This window comes from Eulemur rufifrons, chromosome 30, assembly GCF_041146395.1.
Source record: "Eulemur rufifrons isolate Redbay chromosome 30, OSU_ERuf_1, whole genome shotgun sequence".
Taxonomy (NCBI): Eukaryota; Metazoa; Chordata; class Mammalia; order Primates; family Lemuridae; genus Eulemur; species Eulemur rufifrons.
The window spans coordinates 95,149,228-95,174,994 of record NC_091012.1 but is presented as its reverse complement, the minus strand read 5'-3'; the positions used below and the strand labels follow the sequence as shown (position 1 = coordinate 95,174,994).

The window sequence follows — 25,767 nt, the reverse complement described above, 5'->3', positions numbered from 1 at the left end:
TCTCTCAGAACTTTCCTTTCCTCAGTAAAATGATAATCACACTAATCTCAGAGATTTTGTGATTTAATCCTCAAATAAGTAAAGTGTCTGTTGTATAGCAGGCATTGTAATGTTGGTTGTTCTTAAGGGCTAAATAAGTAGGTGGCAATTGCCCTGGGAGTTCAGATGAGGGAGCTGTGAAATCAGGAAGCTTTTCTGACTCAGTAAAGTACTTAAGACTCAAAGACTCTGCATTGAGGACAGCAAACCTTTCTCTTCTTTGTGCTGTTTTTATTTGATAAAATAACTAACATCTGTTATTATAATAGTAGTATCACCATCTTACAGATGAGGGACTGAGGCTTAGAGAGGTGAAAATATCTGTTTAAGGTCACATAGCTAAGAAGTGGTATAACTGGGACTTGAACCAGGGAGTGTAGCATTTTCAGGTTTTCCAGTGCCTTTTATCAGCTGTGTCCTCTGCAACCACATCCCACCCTTTGCCTGATTCCAAAACTTAGAACCCCACCAGCTGAGTGTGTTCTCTGTTATAGAGCAGGTGGCCACTTGAGCACAGGCAGTGTGGAGTAACAGAAGCAGTGATGGTGGTAGCCCTTCTTGGAGCTTTCCATTTGTGCATTTATTTGCTTTCAGGTGAGTGGTTGATGGAGCTGCTGCCAAGCCTGTAATGGGATCTCAGTGGGCCTCAGAAGTTTGGGCATTGACACAGTTTTGCAAATCATTTCTCATGTATTTCTCCTCTTTAGGCTTCAGCCTTGCTTCCTGATCCTGCTCTGGGCTTCTGAAGTGGCTGGTGACATCATTAGTTTGTTTACTCAGATAGATGCATGGGGATAGATATAAGGAAGGAGGCTCTTTGCTCCAGAACTGACCTGACCTCCCCTTCCCTCTACAGACCCCAGATGTAGGCTGCCTCCATATATAAAAGTGAGGTCAAGGGGGTTATTTCTTACATCCAGAAGCTCCTGGTAATTAGTGAGGATTTTCTCAGAGGCAAATTTCTTCTGCTCACTGGACCTCAGTTTTCCAGTTTATGTTGCTTGAACCCTATAACTCTCCACAGTCTGTTTTGGGGATTTTTGTAGTGGGGCTGAGTAGAATCCACATCCTCCAGTTTCTTAAGCCAGTGTCTTACAAACTGAAGTCCTAGTCCCTCTAGGTGAATGTGGCAGGTTCTAGCGGAGACATAAAACTGATATAAATGTGATTTACTATCTTGGAGCATCAATTTTACTTGTAATAATTTTAAAAATTCAATATTTAAGGAGTAGCATGTAAAATTCACATAAATGATTAAGACTAAACTTGAGGCTTCAAAGAAATTATGGCTGGCTTATAGCCATTTACTTATTATCTCCTCCCACCCCATCTCACCCTGCCCCCTGTATCCCCTGGGTATATACATTAATTATTTTCTACTTAAGGATTTCTTCCATGGCAGCTTTGAGAAATACTGGCTCAGATCAGATGAGCTGGTAGTCTGGAATCAAAGGGAGCTAAGAAAAAATTTTTTTTTTTCTCAGGGATGGAGCCATTTCTCAGAGTAGAATGATAAAGACCCTAGTCACTGGAGCCACAGAGGTTATTCCTGGAACTGGGAGCTAGATGCTTCTCTCTCGCTTGAAAATGAGGTTTCTCTTTTCTCAGGAGTGGAGGTCTCAGCTGGAAGCAAAGCTGGAAGCAAGCAAAGCTTGGCCTCATTTCCATATCCTGAGACTTGGAAAAGGGGCCAAGAGTTGCATGATCAAATGGTTCCCAGTACCCCATGGACTTTAATTAGAGATTTCCTTATAGCTTGGGGTCAGGGGTCATCCCTTTGTGTCCTTTGTTCTTTTTCAGTCTCAAGTCTGACTTCAGACCATATTTCCTTCCCCCCACATCCTCACTTCCTCACTTTGGGACTTCAGTGCAGGCTGAGAGATATTGCTCATCTCTTCAAGCCCTAGAGGCTAGGGAAGTGGAAAATTTATGTTTCTGATTTCTTTGTTTACAAAGGAATCATCAGTGCTCAGAGAGATCAAAATCCCTCACTGATTCTGAAATCTTTCTTTTGACATCACTTTAGCTATTGTTTTGTGTGACTTTTCTGAGTTACTCTGGATCTCAGAACTACTTTGGTCCCCATGATCCTCCTTCTCTCATCACACTCATACCCATCCCACCAGTGAAACAGACAACATGGTGCAAAAAAAGGCAAAGGAGCTCACTCCTGGATCTCTAGGACTGTCTGCACAGTCTGTGCCTGCCTCACTTCCCTTCAGTCCTGGGGACTCTGAGCCTCTACAACTGGCCTATTTGTACAGGCGAAGGCTAGTTGCTGCTTGTCTTAGTCTGTTTTGTGTTGGCATAGAATACCTGAGACTGGGTAATTTATAAAGAAAAGAGGTTTATTTGGCTTACAATTCTGGTGACTAGGAAGTCCAAGAGCATGGTGCCAACATCTCCTTGGCTTCTGGTGAGGGCTTTCATCCTGCTTCATAATGTGGCAGAAGGTTAAGCCATCCACAAGAGTGAAGCCCCCATGACCATAACACCTCCTATTAGGTTCCAACCCTTAATGGTACCACCTTCTAATATGGCTGCACTGGCAGTTAAACTTCATTTCAACATGAGTTTTGGCGGGGACAAACCACATCCAAACCATAGCACCACTCTATTAGTTCTGTTCCTAGTCTGCCCCCTCGCCCCCTGACCTAGTATCCTGGCCCTAATGATCCGTCTTTTCTTTAGCGTCTTCAGTGGGGTTCTCAGTCTCTTTGTCTCTGTCTCTCTCTCAGGGCTGAATTGTTTCTTTTTTCTTTTCTTTTTTTTTTTTTTTGAGACAGAGTCTCACTCTGTTGCCCAGGCTAGAGTGAGTGCCGTGGTATCAGCCTGGCTCACAGCAACCTCAAACTCCTGAGCTCAAGCGATCCTCCTGTCTCAGCCTCCCGAGTAGCTGGGACTACAGGCATGCACCACCATGCCCGGCTAATTTTTTCTATATATATTTTTAGCTGTCCATATAATTTCTTTCTATTTTTAGTAGAGATGGGGTCTCGCTCTTGCTCAGGCTGGTCTCGAACTCCTGAGCGCAAACGATCCGCCCACCTCGGCCTCCCAGAGTGCTAGGATTACAGGCGTGAGCCACCACGCCCGGCCATGAATTGTTTCTTGGAACTTGCTTCTTCCCACCAATTGCATCTCGACACACTATTTTTCTGCAACCCTGTGGGAAATCATTACAACTGTTAATTGGGCCTATCTTAGATCTAGGATGAAATAAGAGGTGCTTTAAAAATTCTTTCATGTTCACACCCACCTGCCCCCTGAATCTTTTGCAGAAAGCCAATATCACATTTCAACATAAGGTGCAAGCCACCATGCCTGGCTTGTATTATTTTTTTAACCATTTACAAAATAACCTTGTAACCTAATTAGTAGAATGACAAAACTTAAGAGAAGAAAGAGATCATTTAAGCCATACCTCCAGTATGGATAGATGAGGAAGCTGAGGCCCAGAGAGGGAAATGTGCTACCTTAAGATCACATAGCTAGTTGGAGATAGTAGTGAGACTTTGGCTCAGGTTTCCTGATATCTGATTCAAGCTATGAAAGGAAAGGGTGACCTGGTGAGCAATGAAGGTTGATGACTTGGGGGCATAGCTTTTCCCCAAAGTGGTTGTTGCCTGGGCCTAGTGGGAAAGCCAGGAAACATATCTAAATGCAGAGGTGGTCAAAGTTCATTATATGGATGGGATATCTGGGCCAGAAGAAAGACAAGGCAGTTAGTCACTTGAGAACCCCAGGGATCCTAAGCTCTTTTGAGCCCTTGGCATTAGGAGATAGCATGCTAGAGAAGAAAGGGTACAGGCTTTGGAGTCAGACACATTAGGGTTCTATAGCTCTGTGATTTTGTATTATTATTATTTTTAATCAAATTTTTAATTTGAACCAGAATAGGTTCAGAGAGACTCCCGGCTCTGTGATTTTGGATAGGTTGCCTCTTTAAGCATTAGTTTACTCATCTATTAAATGGGGATAATTGCTATCTCACAAGGTTGTTTAGTGTTCAGTACCTGGCATGTGGCTTAATAAATATGAACTACTTTTTCCTTGGGATCTCTGAATCTCTAGATTGTAAACTCTAGGTGTGACTGTGGGGCCTGACTTTGGATGCATAGTAGAAACTTTATGGATACAGTGGAGGAGTATGTATATGTGTGTGTGTGTGTGTGTGTGTGTGTGTGTGTGTGTCTGTGTGTTTTGAGGTGAGATATTAATTTGTTCACAGGGAAAGAGATCAATAACACTGGGTCCTTGTTCCCTGCTTCTATCTCTAGGTATATTTCTTAGATTCTCTATTCACCTCACCCTAACCCTCCACTTCCATCCCCCCAAAAATAAGAAGAGATAAAGAAGACTGCCTGATGCCAGCCTGATCTCATTGGGATGTGGCTCAGCTTCATTGCTGCTGTCCCCATGGTGGGCATGCTGCGGTTGAGCTGACAGCCAGACCATTAACATGCTAATGTCAGGGACTAGAGAACAGACTTCATCTATTTTTTTCTGGCAGGCCTCCCTTTCCTGCCCGCTGCTCAGCCAAGAGGCCCAGAACAACAGGGGGTCCCTCAGTTACTATACTGAGGTACCCACCTTGTTTCCAGCCTCATTTCCACCCTTATCCTGTGTGAGTGTAAGAGGAATCACAACTGGGCTCTGATCAGAGCTGGGAGAAAAGCATCTTAGCACCCAGGAATAGCACAGCTTCAGGGTGTATAGATACCATAGTCTCTGCTTTGACTTATTAAATATTCCTTGTTGGGGTATTATAAATGGGACTCAGTCTTAAGGGTGTGGGCATTACCCCCAGTTGCTAAAGATAAAAGAAAATATATGGGAGCAACCCAGGAGAACAAGATGCAGGAGTTAATCCAACTGTCTCCACCTTCAGTCCTTAATCCATCCTGGGAGTGGGAAGTTGCATGGCATTGTAGAGGGAGGGAGGAGGTATCAGAAATTTGAATGGATTTGGAGTCAAACAGACCTGGTTTGAATTTTGACTCTGCCACTCACTACTTGAACCTTGGGGCAAATCATTTCATCTCTCTGAACCTCACTTTTGCTATCTGTAAAACGGGCCTAATTATAATGGTATCATAGGGCTATTGTGAAAATTAAAAGAGATAATGGATGTAAGGTTTTTGGTGGGTATATAGCAGTGCTCATAAGTAATAGATACCTTCCCTACCTGGGCAATACTTTGTTCAGAGAGATGCTGACATTAGTTCTTGATTGCTGCCCAAGTATATTTTCTTGCCAGACTCTGAGCATCTTAAACCCTTTAAGGGCAGAATCTAAGTTGGCTTAAACCTTTGTATTGTCCTCTGTGCCTGGCACAGGGTAGGTTTTTAATCAGTAGTTGTTTTGTGTTTTCTCTTCTAGGTGGTGAAAACTATTGGCCTGAGGGAAGTTTGGTTCTTTGGTCTGCAGTATCAGGACACTAAGGGTTTCTCCACCTGGCTGAAACTCAATAAGAAGGTAACCGCTTACCCCTCTGCTGGGTATGGAATTCATTTCTCCACCAGAACTAGCTCAGGGGGTTACCAAGTGCTAGTTGGCAAACTCAGGGTACGTAGGGCTGTGTTTGTCATTGGGTGGTCTCTTGACCACCTGAATCAGAATAAGGGCAGAGAACTCAGCCAAGGCAAAATTCTTGTTCTGTCTCCACTTTGACTTCTAACAGTGAGTGTGGCCAGCACTGAAGGAAGAATCCTTTCCTTCCCACTGGGAGCTCTGTCTTTTTTTTTTTTTTTTTTTTTTTTTTTTTGAGACAGAGTCTCACTCTGTTGCCCAGGCTAGAGTGAGTGCCGTGGCGTCAGCCTGGCTCACAGCAACCTCAAACTCCTGAGCTCAAGTGATCCTCCTGTCTCAGCCTCCCGAGTAGCTGGGACTACAGGCATGCGCCACCATGCCCGGCTAATTTTTTCTATATATATTTTTAGCTGTCCATATAATTTCTTTCTATTTTTAGTAGAGATGGGGTCTCGCTCTTGCTCAGGCTGGTCTCGAACTCCTGAGCGCAAACGATCCTCCCACCTCGGCCTCCCAGAGTGCTAGGATTACAGGCGTGAGCCACCGCGCCCGGCCTGGAGCTCTGTCTTGAACTTTGACTTGTTTTGGACCAAAGCCATTAGTGGCTTTTCAAGAGGGGATTGGTATCCCCTTCTTCTTTCCACACTGAGGGGCTCTAGTAGATTTATTAAACAGAGAGCCACAGACTCTTGAACTAAAAAAAAAATCTTAAAGATCTCATAGTCTTGTGCCACCACTACCCCACTGGTCAACTGATGCCTGAACTTCATACAGATGCTTCTCTCTTTCTTGATCTTCTACATCAATTGGACCCCAAATGGGACGGTTTAAGTCCATTCAAGCTCTCTGCTCCAAGCAGCATCTATGCAGGAACCTGGCAGTCTTTCATCTTGATATCCTCACCCTGGCTGACCTTGTCCTTAGAGGTCTCCCTACTGTCCTGTGGCATGTTTCTCTGATTATGTCTAGGGGGTGAGTGCCCTACCTTCTGCTGGTAGAGTCTTGTTTTTCTAAAAAGATGAGACTTTTTCTGGACAAATGCGGAGCAGTTAGCAATCAGTTTTAGGCTTTAAAAGAAGATCAAGTTTATGCATTTTTCAGGCCTCAGTCATAATCCCAGTCTTTACTTTGCTAATTTATGGAGTTGGAGGATACTTAAAAGATGAGCTCAAAATAGGAGCTTATCCTGACCCTCAGAGTTTGGGGGCAGTTGGTTATATTGTCAAATAACAGTGGTTTGAAGGCTTCTGATTGTCAGTGGTTGTTAAGTAATTTCAGGAAGAGTTTCCCAACAAAAAGTGATTATAGATAAGGGATTGGGTCCCCAATGAAAGTAATGTCTCCTATCAGAATTACTAGCTGGCTTGCTACCTGACTCTCTGGAATTACTCAAATTGATGACCTTTAAGTGTTTTTTCACTACCCTACAGCCACTACCCCACCCCTAAAGCCCGTTTTTTGAGAACCTATAACCCCTTGCTGCTCCCAGGTGACTGCCCAGGATGTGCGGAAGGAAAGTCCCCTGCTCTTCAAGTTCCGGGCCAAGTTCTACCCTGAGGATGTATCTGAGGAATTAATCCAAGACATCACACAGCGCCTGTTCTTTCTGCAAGTGAAAGAAGGCATTCTCAATGATGACATTTACTGTCCTCCTGAGACTGCTGTGCTGCTTGCCTCCTATGCTGTCCAGTCCAAGTATGGCGACTTCAATAAGGAGGTGCACAAGTCTGGCTACCTGGCTGGAGACAAGTTGCTGCCACAGAGGTGAGGTGGTTCCCTGGCCTTCTTTGCCCTGGCCAGAGGGGGCTGCACCCTAGGGCTGACCAATCCCTGCTGCACAGAAGCTGCCAGATCTGTTCCTCTCCACTATGGTCTGTCTGAAAACCGTGTTATGCTGCTCAGAGAGACACATTTGCATATAACGTCATACCCTGTTGTTTCTCTGGCTCTCCAAATAAAAAGTCTTTTCCCCCCACTCTGTCTGCCTGATTACAGAACTTCATTACCCTGGAGGCAGGTGCTTATATAGCCAGAGATGGATTGATTTGTTTTTCTCCTCCCTGGTTCCATTTTCTCAATCCTTTTCGCTGATTTAGTCCTCTTATATCAGAAGTTCACATGGGAGAGATAGAAATGTGCAAGTCAGGGATATGGGGAGCTCAAATAGTTTTAATATTGATAACCAGTGTACGAAGCTTTCTGCTTCAAAGTTGAAAGCCCTCAAACACTCATTATTTTTGTTTTAGAATCGCAACAACGTACAATGAATAAGGCAGGCATTATCCTTATTTCTTGGCTAAGGAAATAGAGGTGCACAGATGCTTATACTAGCTTGCCCCATCTTCTACAACTCATTTGAGGCAGAGTGAGACCTGGAACACTAGTCTCTTAATATTTTAACCCTGGTTTTTTTTTTTTTTTTCTGCTGCATCCATTGGCCATTTCCATAGGCTTTTGGATTAGAAGAAAAAGCCTTTCTTCATTCTGGGAGCCCCAATCCCATTAGAGCTGTGGCATATGTACAACCTACCAGAAGGTATTAGGGATAGTGGCTGTGACCTGGGGTACCCCCTGAGTCATTTCTATGATATCTGAGATGGAATGTTTAATCAAGCCTTGTTTACAATCTAGTAGGCCTAGGAGGTTGGGCCTGTTGGTTTCTCCCAAAGCCATTTGGGTTCAGTTCTTTGTTCTGTAGCCAAAGGCTGTCCTCTCATCCCTGGGTAGTAGTCTTATAAACACAAACTGTTGGTCCCAATAGGATCTAGGAGATAGTGTGCCTGGCTCTGTGAGGCTCATTCCTACTCTTAGCCCCCTAAGTCAGCGCAGACTCCTGAAACATTACTGCTCTGCTTGGGGACCACAGCACATTATTGGATTTTCTGGATAAAGGTACAAAGGAAGGTGTTCCTATTGTCTTTTTTTGGTCATCCATTCTTATAGCTCTTCTACCTCTCAGGCAGTTCCTTATGTCTAATTTAATACCTACCTGCTGTAATTTCAGTCTGCTTCTAGTGTGACCTCAATGGACCAACTCCACATCCTCTTTCCATCAACCCCTTAGAAAGCTAAGTGGGCTTTCTTTTCCTCCTGCAGTTGGGCTTTGTGCTTTAAAATACTTATCTCCCATTGTCTTTCCAGAGTCCTGGAGCAGCACAAACTCAACAAGGACCAGTGGGAGGAGCGAATCCAGGTGTGGCATGAGGAACACCGAGGCATGCTCAGGTAAGCCTGCCCAAGCAGCCACGGGCCCCACTGCCCTTATAAAGCGAAATGAGAGTGGGTTCTGGGGAGAAGAGGCATATGACTGGGACATTGGTGGATGTTGGAGAAGGAGGGACAGGAATGATACTGGCACTTAAAGAAAGAAGGCAAACCGGAACAATTATAAGGCTGTTTATTTCTTTGTTTGTTTTGGCAAATGGTGGCAACTGGTAACCCAATCCATTTTGACCATAGAGAAATGGAGGGGACTCAGGATCCCCAGGGAGCTGCTAGGCCACCAGGGACTCCTCCCCAAGAAGGAAATGCAGGAGCTCTCTAAATACGGCAAAGCATTTGGGGGTTGTCTAGTTGAGGGAAAAATTTCATTATTTTGCTATCACCACCCTATCTGAGCTCTGCTGAGAATGTGCCTATATAAGAGGCTGTCACAGTGAATGGGAGGAAGAAAATTGCTTCTGTGGCAGCTAACATGCTAGAGGCTAGCAAGTGTCAGCCCACCCTTATTCCCTTTGGCAGCATCAGACCCTAGATTTTTGTCAGCAGGTTTGTTTTGCTTGGCAAAAGTCATGCTGTGCTCTGTTCTCCATCATCTGCTTGCCTTTTGTCCCCTTCCATACTCATGATAGCAAAATACTTGTCAGAAGTACAGAGCAAGCAGGCTTTCTATCTTCCTGGGTCTAATTCACAGGCTCCCCTGTGTGGTCTCTCACTCTGTGTCATTTAGGGAGGATGCTGTCCTGGAATATCTGAAAATTGCTCAAGACCTAGAGATGTATGGTGTGAACTACTTCAGCATCAAGAACAAGAAAGGCTCAGAGCTGTGGCTGGGGGTAGATGCCCTGGGACTCAACATCTATGAGCAGAATGACAGGTATACCGAAGACCTCTCTTAGTTTACTGGGCCACTCTGACATCTAGGTCTTACCCCTTACTATGTAGCAGGACTATATCTTTTAGGTCCCATCTCAGTTCTTTTTCTACCTAATTTAGTCTAGCCCAGATAATTTCACAACCTCCCTCAGTCCTCTAAATCCTGTATTAACTAGACTTGCACAGTTCACTATGGTAGCCGCTAACTACATGGGGCTAGCGAACAGTTGAAATGTGGCTAACTTGAATCAAAATGTGCTGTAAGTGTGAATTATACACTGGAATTTGAGGACTTAGTGTGAAGAACAGAATGTAAAATGTCTCATTACTATTTTTAAAAATATTGACTTACATGTTGAAATGATAGCATTTTAGATATATTAGGTTAATTAAACTTATTAATTCCAATTATTTCTTTTTACTTATTTTCATGTGGCTAATAGAAAACTAAAAATAATATATGTGACTCTCATTATGTTTCTGTTGGACAGTGCTGGCCTAGAAACTACTTTGTGTTGAGGCTTTTGGTCTATAATCCTTTCACTATAGCCTTATCTTTCTTGCTTATATTTTTCCCTTAGTCTTGGTGAGGATGGAGATAGATTATTATTCCATATAACTCCTGAATCTTGGAGCTCATTATTTACCTTTTCCTTAACTTTTACAACCTCAGTTAGAAGAATCTCAGTTAAATGGGGTTGGGGATTTTCCTGAGGAATTGTTACAAGATCCATGTCTCAACCAAAAACATGACAAAACAAACCTCAGAGATTGGGATAAGGAATCATATGTTGGTTGTGGTATCAGGAGGTCCTTTGTGCACCCTCAATGCTGGCAACTGACCTAATGGCTTGTGATGATACTGGCTGAACTAGCACTGAGTCTGCCTCCTCAAGGCAGAAGTTTGGGGTTGGGGGAGAGGGCAAGGTACCAGCCGTCTATGTCCTTCTTGTCTTGGCCTTGTCCTGATGTTATTGGTCTTCATTTCTACAGACTGACTCCCAAGATAGGCTTCCCTTGGAGTGAAATCAGGAACATCTCTTTCAATGATAAGAAATTTGTCATCAAGCCCATTGACAAAAAAGCCCCGGTGAGTGACTTCTTTCTTTGGCCAAGACAGGTACTTGCCAAGGCCTCGATAACTCTAGGAGCAATGATGTCATTGTATTTTTCTCTTTCTTTTCTGATGCATGCATATGTGCGCACATGCATGAACAGGAGACACAAATGGAGATTGGGGATGGAAGGAAATGTCAATGCCAAGAAATGGCCAGGAGGCATCCTGTACCTGGTGCCACCCTGCTACCTGTCTCCCATGCAATGGATGAGGGAGAGCCACAGGCAGTCTTAAATGCTGCTTCTTAGTTATTGTCATCTGCTGCCCTGAGGCTCTGGGGTAGAAACAGAGAGTACGTTTTCATCTTTCCAAGGGCCCCAGAAAGAAAGTGGACACTGTTCACGTATTTATCTTTAATAGTGGAGAAAGGGCAGAGCCAGTAGAAGTCCACATCCAGAGATTATCCTCCAAACTTGCTTTTTGGTATAACTTTACCTCTGCCTCTCAGACTTCTCTCCGGAGCAACCCAAGACCAGTAAAATGCTTTGGGTCCACTCATTCCTCTAACATACTCACCACATTTCTCACTCACTCAGTTGCCTGTGGCTGACAAGACTGGACAGCTGGTGATTGAGAGTAGGATAGGAAACTGAGCTGAGGGTCTCCTCCTCTGGTGTACCTCATGTCCAACAAAGCCAATGGCTGTGTCGAGCCTGACCCTTTTTGTGAGGGCTCAACCATTCTTCCCAGCCCTGAGGTATCTGAACTTTCCTGTTAGGGACTTTACATATGTTATCTCCTTAAACCCTCAATAACATGGTCAGTTAGGTAGTAGCATATTCATGTTATAGCTGATGAAAGTAGGGTTTAGAGATGGGAAGTGATTTGCCCAAGATCACACAGCTAAAAATGGTAGAGCTGGGATTTATACCTAGTTCATTTGACCTTGAGAGCCTGTGCTCCTTCCACTGTACCCCAATCTTTGTGAGATGGTAGAAGTTTGGGGTCAGTGGCAGAGGAGGTGGTGGTTAGCCTGTCAGCTGGTGACTTTAGTCCAGTGGTATTTGTAGTAACTTAAACTCAATGGATTTTCTTGTGTGTGAGTGTGTGTGGGGGGGGGGCGGGGGGCGGGGTTATTGCTGCTGTGCTCAACTTTCATCAAGAAAGGTAAGTAACAAAGCCAGCTGAGATCAAGGCCTTGTTTAAGAAACAACAACCAGGACCATCAATGCTTAGGAGATTTATGTATGTATTTACAGTCTACCTTGTTCGAAAAAGAACTTAAGGGGCTAGGTGTAGGATATGCTTTTAGGAGATTATAGAAACAGTCCAGCCACCCATATTGCACCCACCAGGGTATTATGCAGGGATTATTTGGCTTCTAAAGAGGTCCCCTGAGATCCAGAAGGATTCCTAATTAACAGAGAAAGACAGTTCAGATCCCTCAACTTGATTAAGGGTAATTTAGGATGTTTTTCATAAACAAAGGTTGAAAGAAATTGTGGTTTAGTGGGAAAAGCACTGGTTTCAGTGTCAAGAAACCTGGGTTTCTCTTCTTGGGTCTGCCACTGACATGCCGTCTGACCCTGGGTAAGTCACTTCACCACTCTAGTAATTAGTCTTCCCATCTATAATGTGAAGAATTGGATTAAAATGATCTTTCCAGTGCTTTTGGACTTAGCTTTTCAGAAGGCAGAAGGTCCCTCCAAACCCTTTCTGATTGTTGTTTTCCCACCAGGACTTTGTCTTCTATGCTCCCCGGCTGCGGATTAACAAGCGGATCTTGGCTTTGTGCATGGGGAACCATGAGCTGTACATGCGCCGCCGCAAGCCTGACACCATTGAGGTGCAGCAGATGAAGGCACAGGCCCGGGAGGAGAAGCACCAGAAACAGATGGAGCGGTAGGTACTAAAAAGCTGGAATGGGGGCCAGGGATGGAGCAAGGAAGCTTCTCAAAAGTGCATATCCTGATAAGGCATGACATGAAGCCAACCTAGGAGTGGGAGAGAGAGAGTGCTATGTGCTCCCCCTGCTCCCCATTCAGTTTCAGGCATCCCTGTTCCTGGGAAGCAAGCATAAGAAGCCTAGGCTTTCAGAGGCTTATAGAAGGGACAGGCATTTCACAGTTCCCCATTATCTATGACTTTCATGCTGTTGATGGGCTAGGCAGACTTTGGGTTGCTCCAGGCTAACTGACCAGTATAGTGGCAATAGTGGAGGGCTCCATGCACATTTAAACTTGGATTCACGGTGCTTTTTGAGCAGAATTGGGCAGAGCCACCAAATTTTTCCTACAAAGCCCCTAGTTCTTGTTCCATAATCTGAGGCTCAGCAGCATCAGCATCAACTTGGCAACTTGTTAGAAAGGCAGGACTTGAGACCCTACCCCAGACTTACTGATTCAGAATCTGCATCTTAAGATCTCAGGTGATCGTTTCTGCAAAGATTTGCCAACAGACCTGAAAACATCCTTAATCATTAGGGAACTGCAAATAAAAATCACAATGAGGTGCCACTTCACACATACTAGTATGGCTATAATAAATAATAACAAAAAATAACAAGTGTTGTTGAGGTTGATGGGAATGCAAAATGGTTCAGCCACTGTGGAAAACAGTATGGCAGTTCCTCAAAGAGTTCAACGTACAATTACCATATGTTTCCACAATTCCACTTCTAGGTATATACTCAAAGAATTGAAAATAGGTGTTCAAACAGGTACATGCACATGTATGTTCATAGCAGTACTATTCACAATAGCCAAAAGTGAAAACAGCCTAAATGTCTATGAATGGGTAAATCAATAAGCAAATTATATATACATACAATGGAGTATTAGCCAATCCTATAAAGGAATGAAGTACTGATACATGCTACAAGGTGGATGGACCTCTAAAACATTATGCTCAGTGAAAGAAGACAGATATGAAAGGTCACATATTGTACGATTCCATTTATATGAAATGTCAAGAATAGAAAAATAATAGAAATAGAATGTCGATTGGTGGTTTTCAGGGGCTAAGGGAAGGGAATATGGGGAAAAACCACTTAATGGGTGTAGGGTTTTACTTTGGAGTGATGAAAATGGTTTGGAACTAGAAAAAGATGGTAGTTGCACAACATTGTGAATATACTAAGTGCCACTGAATTATTCACTTTAAAATAGTTAATTTTATGTTATGTGAATTTCACCTCAATAAATTATTTAAAAAGATCCTAGGTGATTCCTATGCATGTTAAGGTTTCAGGAGCACTACTCTAGTAGGTACTATGTCATAAAGAGTTTGGAACCTTGGGAAGCTTCTAATCAAGTAGGCTGGAAAAGACTCCATTTATGAGACGTTAGACACTAAAGTTCACATTTATTCAGAAAAAATTTACCAAGATTGAGGGGGGCAATTTACAGAGCTGGATCTGGCAGGAACCTGCCCTCTAGGCCCTCACAGTCTAATAGGGGAAAGAGGAAAAATAATATGTACCAAAGGCTGTGTCATTCATTCACTTAATTAATATTTATTGAGCAGTGAAAAAAAAACAGACAAAAAATCCCTGCTTTCATGAAGCTAGCATTCTAGTGGGATGGTAAGAAGTGCTATGGAGAAAAATAACAGGGAAGAGGGATCAGGAGAAGGGCAGGCCAAGTATTCGGAGGGCTCGGAGGGAGAGAAGACCTCCAGCCAAGGGAGACAAGAAGCCTTCCTAGAAGAGGTGCTAGGGCAAGGAAAAGGAAATACTTATTCCAGGTTAGCAAAAAAAATTGGGAATAAGGAGCCTACAGATTGGCTTTAGGGCAGACAGAGTTAGACCTAAGGACCGATGCCTTTGCCACAGAGATTAACAGACTTGAAGCGCAGCAGCCCAGCACAGAACCAAAACTTGTTTCCCTATAACTCCACAAGGCAGATGGGGCAGGACTTACTAGATTATTTTACAGATAGGGGAACTGAAAACAAGAGCAAAGCAGTGACACAACTAAGGTCACCCAGTGGGTTAGTGGCAGAGCTAGGATTCTAGTTTGGGTCTCCTGACTTAGGGGCAAATTGACCAGTCCCTGAGCAAACTGGCCCACATTGGGGCTATGATGTGAGGACAAGGATGTGGAAGTAAGGGAAAGTGGCCCAAGCTTACAACATCTGGGTGAGTTGGCAGGATGGGGGCTGAGGGACCCAGGGCCAAAGAGCCTTGGGAATCCCCAGGTTTTCACACAGCCTTACTATCCTGTTCCATCTGTTTTTTCTTTTTTTCTAGTGCTCTGCTGGAAAATGAGAAGAAGAAGCGTGAGATGGCAGAAAAGGAGAAGGAGAAGATCGAACGGGAGAAGGAAGAACTGATGGAGAGGCTGAAGCAGATTGAGGAACAGACTAAAAAGGCTCAACAAGGTGAGGCTTAGAGTTACCTTGGAGATTGGGTTTTTCCCAGAGCCTGACTCTGTGAGCTGGAGACCCTTTTGTCTGAGCTGCAGACTAACACAATGTAGTTGAGGTGTGCCACAGAATAGATGAAGGATGGGGCAAGAAGAATGCTCAAAACCTTCTGCCAGCTGTGCCCTGGTGTGGAGCATTTCCAGGAAGAAAACTAGTGTATCATCTTCATCTCTGTGTTCTTCGCTACATTTTCCTCTCTTTTTTTGCTCAGAACTGGAAGAACAGACCCGCAGAGCCCTGGAACTTGAGCAGGAACGGAAGCGTGCCCAGAGCGAGGCTGAAAAGCTGGCCAAGGAGCGTCAAGAAGCCGAAGAGGCCAAGGAGGCCCTGCTGCAGGCCTCCCGGGACCAGAAGAAGACCCAGGAACAACTGGTAAAGCTGAGGATGGGCTGGGATTGTGAGACCTAAGTTCTCTCCTTTGTCTGCCTCCCTATTTATAGCTACCTCTGCCTACAGGGCTGGCTCTTTCCAGCAGGCTACCACTCCACAGGCCTTTAGCAGATAGCTCATTCAGAAGCAAGCTGAGAAGTCACTGATGTAGCCCAGAAATTTTTGCAGTCTACCCTAACTCTTAGTTTTTATTTACTTTCTTAACCCTTTGTGATCTGAGCTGATGACCTGGCAAAGGAAAGGGAAGGGGGAAAGAAGGGATTCACACTTAATTGAGTTCCTACTGTAGCTATGTTAGCAATGTCTCCCTTTTCCTTTCTTCTTTATTTCCTCTTCCTAGCAACCCTAGGGATTAACCCCATATGGGATAATATTCCCAGAAAAGAAATTAGGGCTCAGGGAGGTTAAGGGACTTGCCAAACGTCACACAGTGGTAGCTGAGTAAGGATTAGAACCCATTTCTGCCTCCATTTGAAGGGTTTGCTCCCTGAAATCACATGTAAAACTGTGTGTGCCTTTGGGTGTGGGTGGGGTAGGTATCCATACTCTGATCACAATTTCCAAGGTTTTTGTGACTCAGAAGATAAGAAATTCCTTTGCATATGCTCTTACCCTATACTGTTTGAGGTAGGAGTAGAGGGAACTAAGGCCTATCTCTCAGGGGAAGCCTGTCATTGGAGATTTGCCTAAGGTGTGCAGGTGTGCATAAGCTTTTTTCCCTTGTTGAGATCACCTTGTGGCTCTTAAGTGTCTTTCCTATATTTGTCCTGGGAAGTGTCTTAGTGTAACCCTAAGTGTTCTAAGATAGTAGGAAAGGGTCTGCCACTTCAGGAAGTGATCAGTAATCTCCAAAACTTTACTGAGGCCCCTACTGCATACTTGGTAATACTGAGCAGAGGATGGGGGGAGATATGAGGAAGGGAGAAAGATGATGGTTGCTTGTCTTCAGGAGGCCTACAGTCTAGGTGGGGAGCTCTGACTTGTAAGGAAGTAGTGGATGGGGAAGATGGGACTGGAGTGGAGTGGTCTATAAAAGGAGTCTCCAAGGCAGCAAGCAGGTGGAGCAGCAAGTTCTCCCTGGTTCCTTGGAGGAACTGTGATTGAAGACACCTGGGCCCTCAGGACTAGAAACTCAACTCTCACAGGCTTCCAATTTATCCATAGGCCTTGGAAATGGCAGAGCTGACAGCTCGGATCTCCCAGCTGGAGATGGCCCGACAGAAGAAGGAGAGTGAGGCTGTGGAGTGGCAGCAGAAGGTAAGCCACAATGCCCAGAGCAAAGCACTGAGGGAATGGGTGCCACATGTGTAGGGACCAGCTCCTTAGATTCTTTAGGTTTGGGCTCCCTCCCCTTTCCATCCTTCCTTGACAGCAGGCATTTGGGAGAAGACATTCAAGGCTTCCTCAGATACTTCCCAGAATTCCCCAATACTCCTAGGAAGTAGATATAATTCTCCTGTTTTACAGCTGAGGAAACTAAGGATCAGGCAGATGAAGTGAGTTGTCCTACCTGGTACCTGCCTCCTGCCAGACTATCCTAGGCATGCACTGGATGCCACAGGTTACCTGGTCTGATTGAAGGACCTTCTCTCCTTCTGCCACTGAATAGGCCCAGATGGTACAAGAAGACTTGGAGAAGACCCGTGCTGAGCTGAAGACTGCCATGAGTACACCTCATGTGGCAGAGCCTGCTGAGAATGAACAGGATGAGCAGGATGAGAATGGGGCAGAGGCCAGTGCTGACCTGCGGGCTGATGCTATGGCCAAGGACCGCAGTGAGGAGGAACGGACCACTGAGGCAGAGAAGAACGAGCGTGTGCAGAAGCACCTGAAGGTATCTCGGCAGGGTGTTGACTTAATAGCCCGTGACCTTCCCTAGACCATTATGAGAGATAGGTATAAGAGCCTGTCCCAGTGCTGTATGGGAGCCTGAGCCTTTCTCAAGTGACAGCTTTAAGGGTAGGCACCTCTTGCTTATTGATCAGACCCTGGGCTACCTATTCCCCCCCCATTTTTTTTTTTGAGACAGAGTCTTGCTTTGTTGCCTGGGCTAGAGTGAGTGCCGTGGCATCAGCCTAGCTCACAGCAACCTCAAACTCCTGGGCTCAAGCGATCCTTCTGCCTCAGCCTCCCGAGTAGCTGGGACTACAGGCATGCACCACCATGCCCGGCTAATATTTTCTATATATTTTTAGTTGTCCAGCTAATTTCTTTCTATTTTTGGTAGAGACAGGGTCTTGCTCTTGCTCGAGCTGGTCTCGAGCTCCTGACCTCAAGGGATCCTCCTGCCTTGGCCTCCCAGAGTGTTAGGATTACAGGCATGAGCCATCACGCCCGGCCCCTATTCCCTTTTTGATTTACTTTATGCCCCACCTCCCACCTCAACTCCATTCACCTCTTACATTGAGAAAATATCTAGCTGATAAAATTCCTACCTTAATCTTTGGCACATTGTTCTACTCTCAGAAGATACCCATTATCAATTTGTCCCCTAAGTTTGTGGATTTTTTAAAAAATTGTCACCCCACTACAGTCCTAAAGGGCCTGGAAATGGCTCCCTCTCTTTCCATATATATGGGGGGAGGGGTTAGAGAGAGAGAGAGGAGAAATCTGGTCAAATGACGACAGATAAAATGAGAGGAAACCACTGACTCCTGCTTCCCCTTGCACCCTCACAGGCCCTCACTTCAGAGCTGGCCAATGCTCGAGATGAGTCCAAGAAGACCGCCAATGACATGATCCATGCTGAGAACATGCGACTGGGCAGAGATAAATACAAGACCCTGCGCCAAATCCGGCAGGGAAATACCAAGCAGCGCATTGATGAGTTTGAGTCCATGTAATCGGCGCTCAGCCTCTAGGGACCCCTGTTCCCTTCTTCCTTGTCCCCATACTCCTATACCCTCGCCTAACTCACACTGTGCTGGAGCCACTAACTAGAGCAGCCCTGGAGTTATGCCAAGCGTTCAGTGCAGCTAGGAGACCAAACCTTCTCTTACTTCCCTGGGCAAATAAGTGGCCCACTATGGTGCCAATGGAACCTCCTTTCCCCTCTCTTTCCCATTTAATCTATCTTGCTAGAATATACCACTTCCCCAGCTTAGAGGCACTTCCTACTTGATTTGGCAAATACCCCCACACTTACTGTTGTTCTATGGGAGTCAAGTGTGGAATAGGTTGAAAGCTAGCCCCCACCCCTGCCCCACCACTGCCTTCCTCTTCAGGGTCCTGTGATTTGCAGGGTTGGAGTATCACAGGGTTTAGAGAAAGAGGCAGGGCCCTGTCAATCTGCTTTAGGATGCCAACTGACCTGAGATTTGGCCTCCCAATGCCCATCCCTTTTAGAGTTATTTAGGCTTTGTAATGATTGGAGGATAAAGAGATGTTTAGTCATTCTTGTTTCTACCTCCCAGATTGGGCCTGTTATAAATTCAGTCCCAATAAGCCTTATCCCTGAGTTTAGGGACTCAGTTTCTCCCCAGGGTGGGATGGGTGGAGACAATGCCTTTAAGAGGCTTCACCAACATCCTAGAAGGCCATTGGCTCTTCTCTAATTTCAGCAAGGCTGAGTAGAAGATCCTGCCCCAATGCCTTATGGAAGCCTAGGCCTGTTTCAAGTGAGCTCTATGGCCAGAGGTGCCCCTTCCTTATTGTTCCAGGTCCCTGGTCCCTTCTTGGGATCTGCCCCTCCCCTTCTAGTCCCCAAATCCCCTCCAGCTAGAATAGTAGGAACGAGTACCCAAAAGCCCAACCAGCCCTATCAGGAAGGGTAAATGTTCACACCTGGCTTCAGTATTTTCCCTGCCAGGGGTTTTAGGTCACTTCCTCCATCAGAGCTACTTGGGCCACAGTTCCTGCTTCACAGCCATCTGGGCCTTGGTGTGGTGAGCCTTAGAACTTGATGCCAGTAGGCTCAACTGGGGAGTTGGGGGAGGAAGCTGAAAGAAGCCTATTCCCCTAATCCCACAGTTTACTCAACCCTCTCAGGTGCCCAATACACCCTTCCTGTCACCTCCTTCCAAGGAGGTGACTGAGCCTTGCCTCTGTTTGACAACCCTCTAACCCAGGTCTTGCTGCCAGCTGTGCTGTCCCTTGGAGCTGTAACCAGAGAGCTGCTAGGGATTCTGGCCTGGTCCTTTCCACACCCCCACGCCTTACTCTCAACCCAGAAGCAGCCCTCTCCTCCTCTCTGACTCGTGTGCTCTTTTTCTTTCTACCAGTATTATATATTCTATTAATATCTAACTCAATATTGATTTCTGCCTTTCTTGCTAATGCACCATTAGAAGATATTAGTCCTGGGGCAGGATCATTTTGGCCTCATTCTTTTACCACCCCCACACCTGGGTTGCATATACTATATTACAAAAGGATATTTTGCCAAAAATATTAATGTAAGGGGCTTTCAGTATTAGTGATGTCATCTGTCACTATAGGTCATACAATCCATTCTTAAAGTACTTGGTATTTGGTTTTATTGTTCCTGTTTGCCTTCTCCCCAGGGTTCAGTCCCCAAGGGACCATCCTGTCCCTCCATGCAGTGCCCCTCACCCAGAGCCTCCCTAGATCCCCTTCCCCATCCTACCCCTCTATGCCTGACCTTGGGGAGTCTTGCGTGCATTGCTGTGAATTATATTGACACTCACTTGGTCATATACCCTATGTTGGCTAAATTCAAACCTGAAATTATGGGGCAATCGAGCTGCCTTAAGGGCAGTAACCCACCCCCAGGGAGGCTGGGGAGAAAGGTTAGATTTTGTATTCAGGTGTTTTTTTGTGTGTGTGTATTTTTTGGGTTTTTTTAAAATTGTTTTTGGAGGGGTTTATGCTCAACCCATGTTCTATTTCCATGCCAATAAAATTTAGGAAGACTTCACTGTGACTCAGTCTTTCTTTGTGATATGGATAGGTGGCTGTAAGATATTTTGCTGTAATTTCTACTCTATGGACCACCTTCCCATCCTTGTTCTCATTTTAGTTCTATGTAGAGGCGGGATATGACTATCCCCATTATATACAGGAGAGAATGGGCTAAGAAGAGTAGAATAACAGCCTAAGGTCCCAGGACTGTCTGTAGCTCCAGGCCAACTTTTCTGGTGTGGATATGGGACCCACATTGACCATGTGATACCCCTGGACTTGCTTGGCATTGGGACCTAGGAGCTACTTCTTTGTATCTTTGGACTTCTCCTGGGGTGGTCAGGCCCTGTCTTCCCTCTTTGTTGAGAAGTCCTCTAGGCTTGTCCCACCTCCTACTACTCTCACTTATTGCAATGCTGGTAAAGATCATGGAAACAACCTTGGGCCCTGTTATAGAAGGCAGTGGGGAATGGAATGTGTATGAAGTGAAGATGGAGGGTGAATGTATGTACAAAAGCTATTGGTTGTATTTTATAGCTTATAAAATATGTATAAAACATTTTATAGCCTAGATATTGTTATCCTCATTTTCCAGATGAGGAAACTAATGCCCAGATAAAACTTCAATCTGGGTAGTCCTGGACCTCGTACTCTCACTTACCAGCTCCCTTCGTGGTGAGCCAACACTTACAAGGAAAAAAGTAAGTTATCACATGTTTTGTGAGTGTTAAACAAATCCTCACAACAACTCTTTGAGGCAGTGGCTACCAAACGTGTCTGCACATTAGAATCTTTAAAGATTCCAAAGCCCAGACCGTATTCTCAGATCAAATTATAATCTCTAGTAGTGGGATAAAGGCACAAGTATACTTGATGATTCCAGTGTGTCCTCCTGAGTGATGACAGACATGTATAGGAAGAGCTTAGAGTTGCACAGCTTCAATCCTAAGGTAGCAGAGAGAATTCTAGGTTTCTAGAACATCAGTATAGGAGGGGGCCTTATGATTATCTGCTAATGATTATCCCAACTGTGGTTGTTGTCTTGGAGAGTGAAAGGGCACTCCAAACTCAACCAGAGGATGTCCACTTTTGTATGTTAGGCTGTATATGTGTAAATAATTTATTTTTTTAAAGGGGAAAATAGCTGGGCATGGTGGCTCACACCTATAATCTCAACACTTTCGGAGGTTGAGGAGGGATTGCTTGAGGTCAGGAGTTTGAGACCAGCCTGGGTAACATAGCAAGACCCCATCTCTACAGAAAATTAAAAAAAAAAAATTAGCTGGGCATGGTGGCACACACCTGTAGTCCTAGGTGCTAGGGAGGCTGAGGTGAGAGGATCTCTTGAGCCCAGGAGTTCGAGGCCACAGTGAGTTATGATCATGTCACTACACTCCAGCCTAGGCAACAGAGTCAGACCCTGTCTCTAAAAGCAAAAGTCGGAGCGGGGGGAATGGGGACTTCTTCCAGGAAGATGGATGTGGTAAGCTGGATAGTGGCACCCTAAAGATGTCCATATTCTAATCTGTGGAATCTATGAATATGTTACATTACATGGGATGTGATTATGTTAAGAATTTTAAGATAGGGAGAGGGTGCTATATTATCCAAATGGGCCCAATATAATCATAAGAGTCCTTAAAAGATGGAAAAGGGTCCAGAATCAGATTTAGAGATGGTATGTGGCTGGCTTTGAAGGAGGAAGAGGCCATGAGCCAAGGAACGCAGGTGGCCTCTATAAACTGGGAAAGCCAAGGAAATAGATTCTCTTCTAGAGCCTCTAGAAGAGATGCAGACACCCTTCTGACACCTTGACTTTTAGTTCAATTTTAGCACATTTTGGACTTTTCATCTGACCTCTAGAGCTATAAGGTAATAAATTTGTGTTCTTTTAAACCACTATAACATTTTTCTCTATTTCTTGAAATTCTCTATGCTTTTAAAAAATAACCTGTTTTATTTATATAGAATTATAAATTACAAACCATTATTTTGCTCAATCCTTTCAACCACCACGTGAGGCAGACATGCTAGAGGGTGTTAGCTCCATTTCACAGGCAAGAATGGAAACACTGTTCCCATATTTAGTATAAAACCGCTGGGATTTAAGCCCTGGGCTTCCATACCCCCAATTGCTTTTTTCCCATGACTTTATGACACATCATTTTAAAGTAATCTGATTTCGCAATGCTTTAAAATATAAGAGTAACATCTGTAACATCTATTGCTGGCAGGTTAACTCTGGAGCCAACCAACCTAATTAATTACCTCATAACCTGGCACATTTTAAGGTACTATTATTATACCTCTGACTCAATTTCACAGCTATATTTGAGGGCCCCATGAGCCCAAATTGCAGCAAAGCTGACCTGAGAGGACCAGGGACACAATGGTCAAGCATATTTCCAAATTTAACCTAGGCCTGGCACATCCTCACCAATTGCTCAGATGGCAAGCTGAGGCAACCAAGTGAAGGCCCTCTTAGAAGTGGACACTGATGAAAAAACACAAGCAGTATCAGACTGACTTCTTTAAGGTTAACGTCCTCAGAAAGCCTATTGCTGGTCTACTACATTACCAGCAGGACAAAGCGCAATACTTCTGGAGTCCAGAATATGCAAGAAAAAGGTCAATTAAGCTGCCTACCAGGTGCCTAAAAAACCAAATAGTGCTAAGTTCATCCATGCCAAACCAAGAAAATGGTTCATTACTTCCTGATCTTGGTTTTAAGGAGAAACATGATCATCAGAGAAACCAGGAAATTCCATCCTGAACCCCAGGGGTGGAGGGTGGGCATTTCCCAGACTTGATGGTGCAAGGGGCAACACAATATGCCACTGTGAAGGGGAAAAACTATCTTGGTCAGCTTTGGTCTTTCACAAGATAATGGAACCGGAGACTAGCAAGATCAGGGCTTGGGTGATCAATCCTGGGAAAAGCAGGACTTCCTCACATGAAGTGCAAAGGTCTATGGGGAAAAGAGTCTATGAACACCCCAAAATTGTAAGCAAAATTTTGAGTATATGCATGTACCTGGCAACGTTGTTCTTCATTCTGAAATCCTGAACTTGGAAAGGGACTAAATCAGTTGCAGGGTAGGATTCAAAAGCCACCAGATACACTTAGAGCTAGCCAAGTCTGAGAGCTCTCAAAGCCATCACTGAAAACTTGGAACATGGATTCACAGAAGAGACAATTGAGCACTTGTTTTTGTGCTCTTCTTCATAACTGTATTTCAAGTTTTTTCAAAACAAAGCGCTGGTAATACTCAGATTCAAGTATGCCCCTAGGCTTGGTCCACTGTTGCAGGAGTCTTAGGGATCCTCATACACATGCTTGAGTTATTCATTCACCAACATTAAACCCCAGGATAGAAGATCTGACAAAATAGGTCTCCTTTCTCCATGGCATGTGCTGATTTCAGAGGTGGCAGCAGCCAAAGTGAAAAACACTGGGATTTTTCCTTGGAACTGGACTGTGATGAGAGGTTCCTGCCATGATAACCTATTGTCTTTTTTCCTGACCCTTCCCTTCCAGTTTTTGAAGATAGAGCAGAAAATAATCTTCTCTTGAAGATACTTGATAACAATTTCCAAACCAAAAACACATGCTCTCAGTGCACTGGGCTTTTAGGCATTCTGGGTCTAGTTCAGCTGGAGAATGAGCTGATTGATGTTTTCACCCCAATAGCTAGGTGAACCCATCTCCTTGAGGAAGCCCACTTTATTCTTGATTGTGTGACAGGCTACTGAAAGGTGGAAAGGACACAAGAACCATGAGAGCTCCTGGAAATATTTTCCCAGGAAAGCAATTTCATGAATGAGATCTTCCAAGCAAATGACACCAAACCTCCCCAGGTGCTCTTCCATCAGTGTGTTGTCTGTCAGAGGGATGGTCTTATTCTTTACCTTGGCTCGTCCACATTTCAAGATGAGTTCCCGGACAGACGTCAGATTTGGAAATCCCCAGCTCACATAAGGTTCCACTGCATGCAGCAATTTTAGCCTCTGGGGGGTGACTCTGACAAAGACACCACTGAAAATTTTCTTTAGGAGAAGTCTTGAGATGGTCTTTTGCATCAGTAAACTCACTTCATTAACCCTTTGTATGCATACAACAAAGGCCAAGAAATGTTTATCTGGCAATTCCAAGGCATGAGGTTTCACTTGTAGTGGTCTGAGGTGCACCCCTGTTGTGTTGATGCCACCAACAATTATGTAGGAATGATTCTAGTTGCTTAAACCTGTGCCCTTTTCCTTTCCTCTGCTCCTTCTTTGCCAAAAGTACCTGCTTTGCCTGGGTGGTTTTAGGGGCTTGATAAGCCTTCCTCTTTTTCAGGAGATTTTCTGGAACCAAATGGATTTTTTGTTTTCTTTCCTTTTGCCCCACCATCTTTCTAGTGTTGCAGCTACTGATCATCGAAATTCTCTATTCTTAAAATGACAATGTTAGAGAAATGGAGAAGAGAGCATGTTAACAAGGCAGTGTGTGAGAGAAGTGGGTATGGTAAGAGAGAGCAACAGGAGGGATCCTCATGGTGATGCTCTGTGCCTTGACTGTATCAATGTTAATGTCTTGGTTGTAATATTGTAGGATAATTTACAAGATGTTACCACTAGGGGAACCTGAGTAAAGAGTACACGGGATCTCTATTATTTCTTTTGTTCTTTTCTTTTCTTTTCTTTTCTTTCTTTTCTTTTCTTTTTTAATAGATTTAGAGGATATAAGTGCAGATTTATTACATGGATATATTTCATAGTGGTTAAATCTGAGATTTTAATATACCCATCACCTGAATAATGTACATTGTACCCAATAGGTAATTTTTCATCTCTCACTCCCTTCCCACCCTCCCACCTTTTGAAGTCTCTGATGTTTATTATTCCACTCTGTATATCCATATGTACCCATTGTTTAGCTCCCACTTATAATGAGAACATGTGGTATTTGACTTTCTCAGTTGTTTCGCTTAGGATAATGGCCTCCAATTCATGCGTCTTGCTACAAAAGACATGATTGCATTCTTTCTTATCGCTGAGTAGTACTCTGTGGTACATATATACACCACATTTTCTTTATCCAGTCATCTGTTGATGGACACAGAGGTTGATTCCAAGACTTATCTATTGTGAATAGTGTTGTGATAAACATATAAGTGCAGGTGTCTTTTTAATGTACTGATGTGTTTTCCTTTGGGTAGATACCCAATAGTGGGATTGCTGGATCAAAGGGTATATCTACTTTTAGTTCTTTGAGAAATCTCCATACTATTTTCTTTAGAGATTGTACTAATTTACATGCCCACCAACAGTATATAATCATTCCTTTTCTCCACATCCTTGACAGCATCTGTTGTTTTTTGACTTTTT

At 44.3% G+C, this 25,767-nt stretch overlaps 1 protein-coding gene and 1 pseudogene across 2 annotated transcripts in view; one reads left to right on the top strand and one right to left on the bottom strand.

Annotated features, from left to right (window-relative positions):
* The window catches only part of MSN (moesin), a 68,303-nt gene extending 47,889 nt beyond the window's left edge, over window positions 1-20,414 (top strand). The window contains exons 3-13 of one of the 2 annotated variants that reach the window (XM_069463157.1): window positions 5,422-5,517; window positions 7,061-7,335; window positions 8,713-8,796; window positions 9,521-9,667; window positions 10,660-10,756; window positions 12,462-12,625; window positions 14,973-15,103; window positions 15,360-15,520; window positions 16,703-16,795; window positions 17,148-17,372; window positions 18,217-20,414. In XM_069463157.1, the coding sequence (XP_069319258.1) occupies window positions 5,422-5,517; window positions 7,061-7,335; window positions 8,713-8,796; window positions 9,521-9,667; window positions 10,660-10,756; window positions 12,462-12,625; window positions 14,973-15,103; window positions 15,360-15,520; window positions 16,703-16,795; window positions 17,148-17,372; window positions 18,217-18,381 (1,638 nt within the window). In that variant the 3' untranslated portion in view covers window positions 18,382-20,414. The remainder of the gene's footprint in view (window positions 1-5,421; window positions 5,518-7,060; window positions 7,336-8,712; window positions 8,797-9,520; window positions 9,668-10,659; window positions 10,757-12,461; window positions 12,626-14,972; window positions 15,104-15,359; window positions 15,521-16,702; window positions 16,796-17,147; window positions 17,373-18,216) is intronic. The other variant, XM_069463159.1, reaches the window with a different exon arrangement.
* Window positions 20,415-24,042: 3,628 nt separating this feature from the next.
* On the bottom strand, window positions 24,043-24,817 carry LOC138378594 (ribosomal protein uL30-like; annotated as a pseudogene).
* Between the last annotated feature and the right edge of the window lie 950 nt (window positions 24,818-25,767).